This window comes from Pelmatolapia mariae, linkage group LG7 (genome assembly GCF_036321145.2).
Source record: "Pelmatolapia mariae isolate MD_Pm_ZW linkage group LG7, Pm_UMD_F_2, whole genome shotgun sequence".
In the NCBI taxonomy this organism is placed as follows: Eukaryota; Metazoa; Chordata; class Actinopteri; order Cichliformes; family Cichlidae; genus Pelmatolapia; species Pelmatolapia mariae.
Window position 1 is genome coordinate 26,640,970 of NC_086233.1, and position 6,000 is coordinate 26,646,969.

The following is a 6,000-nucleotide window of genomic DNA, read 5'->3' on the forward strand; positions in this document are numbered from 1 at the left end:
TATCTTGTGTTAGTTATTTGTTTCATTATTGTGCCAGGGCAACACAGAAATCATTATAGAACATATGAAGTTGTTTAGGTTTTCACTCCCTTCAAACATTTTATAAAACCGATGTGACGAAACAGATAAACAATAGCCGGTTAGGCTAGTTATACTCTGACATCAATCAACAAGACCAACATGGGCCAATACCAATGGTCATTGGATACAGAGCCTGCAGTAATATCGGTATATCGCCATAACAGAATGCTAGCCTCTGATGGCAATGTAGTACCTAAATAGGGAGCTACTTCAGCAACCTCCAACAAACTAATCCTGCTAAAGGTGGAAAGGGCAAACTTGCTTCACCACTCCCACCACAATCCAACAGTAAATAAAGTAAATGACTCAACCTAGCATCCCTGGAACACTCGCTAGTTATGCTCAGTAGACAGAAAAAGGAAATGGTGGATGGAAATTACTGATGCTGTTACATGATGGAAAAGGTGGGATTTAGCCAACTAGTTAAAATGATCAACCCAAGACACAAAATTTCAGGTTAGAAAATATTTTTGAATTTCTGCTTTATTACATAAAAATATTACCTAGCTCCTGAAGGGTTTTAAGATTACGTTACTTTAATTACTGTTAAACAAAAGTGTTAAGCAGTTATGTTTCTAGTTTTATGCTTACATTTGTTTTATGTTACATCACTTTATATAATGCTTTGTCACAACTGCTACATTATAATGGGCTCAACTTCGTTCTGAATTGGGCTCCTCTCAGTTTTGTGCTGCAGCACCCCCTGCCAAGTGCCAAAAAAATCTAGATAAATATGTTAAAAACCTTTATAGTGCCAAGAGTGTTCCTGTTATCAGCTGTCTAAGAAATGTGTGATAGGAAGTTGTAATATATTAAAAATGTCAAGTAATGATGTTTTTTTTCTTTAAACATCACCAGGTATCATGGTCAAATGACTTTACATAGTAGCCACTAATACTTAAAACATGGTGCATTTTTCAAAATGACAGTAATATCAAAACACTTGTTTTGTTACCAGCTAGCTTATAAAAAGAGCACAGCAAAAGACCAGCATATTATAGAGCATCATCCCCCTGATGACTCTCAGAACTGTTCCTGTTGGCCTCACCAGAGTGATTATTCTCCAGTGACGCCATGGTTACTGTTCAATACAATACAGATGAGAGTCACACACCTGGTACTGATGAATGCCTTCAAAGACATTTTGAAAACTTGGGACAATTTCTTCCGTAGAACTCATGAAGAAATTCATCGCCTAAACCTCGGAGCACCTAGTCACATTTGGAGTATTATATTTGTGCACGCAGATGAAAGTAACTCTTTGGCCTATTATAAGCTGCTGCAGTTTAATATTGTTATTAGGCAGTGATTTTACAGTCCTACATTTGCTGCAGAAGGGCATTTGACCATATTGTATGCTGTGCAAATCTGGCTTTGGGGCAAGTATTATATGCTAAATCTGATAGGTTCTAGTCAGCAGTGTGCAAACAGGCCTGTTGTATGTCCCGACTGCTGTATCTTTAGAGACTAAACAGCTGCAATACCTGAATCCTCTTTAATGTTTTTATAATGGATTGGCTCACCTGTGTATGTGCCTGATGTGTGCGCCCAGAAGTTAATTATTGTAGTGCCTGAGTTAAGATATTGTAAATAATTGTGTCTCGTCTATGCGGAACAGTTAAGTTAAGTTTGGCTGTTTATTCTTGTCTGCTGTGTGCAGTGGGAACTATTAGTTGCTAGGCTGACATAATTTTTAGAGTTAAGTTAAAGCTGCTGGGAGCTTGTAGCAGTAGGTTCTCACTTCAAATTACATAGCTTGTAATCAGTGACAACAATGAATTGAAAATGAAAATTTTGGTAGCAGAAATCAGTGTCACTGGCTGCAAGCTGCAATCACTAATAAAACATATTTTTTCTAAAGTGTCATAAATATCATTATTGCAGATTTCCTGGAAATATCACAGCTTTATTAATATATCCATTGGCCATTGGATATTTTGTCTAATTACGAAAAAAGCATGCTTTTTAGAAAGGGGTTAGCAATTAGCTGATACTCCTGTAGTTCTTATTTATTAGAGGACTCTAATCAAAAACACTCACAGTTATTCAAAGCCATTCTTAAATCAGTCTTAGATGTTTAGAGCACAAGCTAATTTTAATCATCTTACCTCAGTGAGAGGAAAAAAATGCTTTCACAGTAACTGTCATCTATCACTCACACACCATGTGTTTATTAAGATGTAAGCACTGCCATGGGGAAAAAAGATTTCTATTAAACTGCCTACACCAACAAGTAAAAAAGCATAATTCGTTTTACATATGACTGATTATATGTGCTGTGAGATTATTAAAACCCTTGTTTCCATCTCTAGAGAATGCTTATATAAGTGGTGTTGGGTGGTTTGAGTTGAGACTTATGGTGGCCAACAGGGCGCCCTTTAAAATAACAACAATTTAAGCTTCTGGGTGTTAGGGTAAATGGTGTAATCCCTCTAACTCCCGGCCAGCGTTGGCTGAAATTCCACAGTAATATGCGACATGATTTCATAGTGGCTGCTGTCTTTGAGACATGTTTGTAATGCTGAAAGGGTCACCGAGGGGCACAGACAGATAAACAGAAAGGCTGGGAGAGAGGTTTGAGGAACAAGGTTCCCTTTTTTTCTGGTGATTTCAGACTTGAGTTATTAGAATCCATTTTTCCTTAATAACAAAAGGATGTAGAGAAACAAGCACTTGGATGTTTATACAGCTGATTACTCACACCACACCTTTCTCCACATAAGCTATGGGAAAAAGAGGGAAAGGGACAAGAGGGCTGTATATGTCCAGTCTCAATCATTTGTATTACACATACTAGTGTCTTATGCTGATGTATTTTACAATATGTGCGAGCATTGGGGGGGTTGATGTTTATTGAAACAAGCAAGCCTGATGCATGAAGGCCGAAGCCTGAACCCACCAGCTGCTTCATGTAACATCACATCATTTGGCATCATCAGCATGAGATGGATGTTGTTCAGACTCCAAAAGACATAATCGCATTCAAAAAAAGCACACATCTTAAAATAATGCTTTTCTTAAATGTCCAATCAGTTGATCACTCCTCTGTGGAAGTTATTAAAAACTTATGTGCTGCTACACATTAAATGTTGACTATGGAGACAATCATAGCCCAGCGACCTTTTTATGCTTGTGTAAATTGTAACTGTAGGTTTGGGAAATAGCATTGCTTCAATGTGTCCACCTCACTCTCCTTGTCATGTTTAATTTATCTGAAACAGTGTGTTTCTGTTATTTTTGCAATATTGACAATTTCACACAAGCAAAGATGAGACGGTATGAAGAAGTACATCTCTCTAGTCATTAAAGTTTCTAACTAACCTGGGAGAAGTTGAGCCCATTGAGTGGATGGCACTGTTCCTCCACCTTCTCGACAGCTCCTGTTCTCTTCCTCATCCTCTCCGCCTCTTGGGCCAGATACAGGTCCAGCACCGGCACCCCTCTCGTCTTAATGTCTGCCTCGGTTAGCGAGTTCACCATCAGCATCACCCAAACGGGTCGCTTCCTCTCCCAGTTCCCAGCGATGGCATTGAAGAGGTAGTCTGCGTAGAGTCCCTTCCCTCTCTGATCCGGGGTCATCCAAGAAGGCATCATGAGCTTTACATACTCAAGGTGTCTTTTAAGCCTCCTGTAAATGTCTCTGGGTAATACGTCCTGCAGGTTCTCGCCTTGAGGAAGCAGCTGACAGCTGGTCAGGGCTGAGATGGTGTAAGGGTCTGTTAGGTCCAACTCAAAGTAGACAATATTGCTCTCCTGGAAGGCCTGCTTGGAATTTTCTGGGATAAAGTCCCAAACACGTGTGTAGGGAACATGGATTGTACCGTAGAAATATGAAGGAGGGTCCCGTTTGATCGTCCACAGGAAGGAGTTTAGGTCAGTTTGCTGTGGGTACAAGAAAAAAATATTAGTAAAGCTACAATCAAGATAGACAGACCCATTCATGGGCCCTCTTCCACTTATCCAATTCAGGGTCACAGAAGGTCTGCAGCCTATCCCTACTGTGATAGGGCGAGAGGCAAGATAGATCCTGAACACGTTGCTAATCACACACGGAGACAGACAACCATTCACAATTTAGAATCATCAATTAACTAAATCCCATGCATGTGTTTGGAGTGCAGGAAGAAGCCAGTGTAGACACACAGACATGTGGAGAACACGTAAACTCCACACAGTAATGCCCCCCGACTGGATTCAGATCCACAACCTTCATACAATGAGCCAACAATCCCAATCACCAGATCCAACAAACAAACATAAACTGAGTGGTTCATAATAACTTGCTAAATATTTAACTTTTTATGTTTGTTCGATAGTCCTAAACCACAATCTCATGAAATATAGAAATATATAAATCCTTAATGTAGGAGATTCCTGATTGTCTAATTAATTCTAATTGTGAGTTGCTCAAGTAATCAAATTATCACCTAAGCACATAGCACCTAAACAATAGCAACTCTAAGAAAAGAAAAAACATAGGAAAACAAGCGAGAAAGAAACAAAGGGGCAAATTTACAGTCTTTCCATTATGTTTACATTACAGCCTGTCTGACACCAACTGCCTCTTTGTCTGTGAGTGGCTGTTTATTAGACAGACCACTAACACACTGATAATGACTTATTAACAGGCCACTTAGAGCCCAAGTGTCAAATGAACAATACACATGTCAGTGACTGTCAGACTACAGGCTGTTGCCCTGAATGTTTTCCTTCCTGTTGCTGCTGGATCTGACCTCAAATTGGTCTGAGTTACTCTGGGGCATGATGAATGATGTTTCAAGAAGACTACTCGCAAGGAGACTGAAAGGTTATTTTTATGAATGCACACATCTTTTTGTAGATTAGATAAGGATCTACAAATAACACAATCCCAATACACAAAAGGAGTGTTAAAAGAAATAGTTCATTGATTAACTGACAGAAAATTGTAGGCAATCCACTTCTTTGTAGGCTTGTTAGTTTTCAAGTTAAAGCTACATTAGAGATTTGGAATTAGGGAACTTGTGCTTTTTTCAGATTTCAAAGATCAGATCATCAGTTTATTAATCAAACAAATAACGAAAATAAGTGAGTAGTTGCACAAAAACAAACTGGGCCGATTTTACAAGTTATAAAAGGCAGATTTAATTAAATCCAAGACAGCTCCAGTCTGAGATCAACTAATTTATCTGTTATGCAAAAAAGTGTAAAGTTAAAAGAAAATGAAAAAACACAAAAAGCAACACTGTTGCAAAATGAAACAGTGTGATCACTCATACACTCTCTCTTCATACAACTTACTTTCCTGTTCAGCTCGCAGCTGGCGGAGTCCTTCAGCCTCCACTGGTCTGCTCGGACCAACAGTATGAGGCAGGACTGAATGAATGCGCCCAAAGTGCCCCGCATCGTAGCTGTCTCCAAACCGTGCACGGTGGCCTGTGTTTACTCTACCACAACGTGTTTGCAGCAACTATACCAAAAAAGCATGGACCAAGTCCTATTTCCACAGCTTGAGCTCCGTGCGGTCACGTAAAATGAGCTGACAAGTATCCGATAAACCGCCGGACAGAATCATGTTGACTTCAGCCTCCTGGACTCAACGCTGCCGCTTCACGTGTGTCTGAGAGAGAGAGAGGCGGTCATAGGAGTCTACACAGGGTCACATCATCCTCTCACTGCTGGTCATGTTGGATCCCCCTCCAACAGACACACACTCCCCTCTCTGCACTCCCTTCTGGTAAGAAAAACTGCGCGAGTTTATCCAAAAGTTGCCTGCAAAAGTTGAAGCAACAGGTCCACGCCGTGCCAGCACCTGAAGCCAAACATCAGAATAAAACTCGGGATTACGTTTTGACCTCTGTTTTCCTGATGTCTGGTTTGGTGAATGTCAGCGTGGTGCACGAAGCCGCACTTGTCAGATAGATATTTAAAAACCCCAAA

General features: G+C 40.0%; 1 protein-coding gene across 1 annotated transcript in view; it reads right to left on the bottom strand.

The window, feature by feature from the left end:
- The window catches only part of trabd2a (TraB domain containing 2A), a 57,233-nt gene extending 51,233 nt beyond the window's left edge, over positions 1-6,000 (bottom strand). The window contains exons 1-2 of the mRNA XM_063480702.1: positions 5,362-6,000; positions 3,403-3,963 (exon numbers count right to left, since the gene is read on the bottom strand). Of these exons, the coding sequence (XP_063336772.1) occupies positions 3,403-3,963; positions 5,362-5,466 (666 nt within the window). The 5' untranslated portion in view covers positions 5,467-6,000. The remainder of the gene's footprint in view (positions 1-3,402; positions 3,964-5,361) is intronic.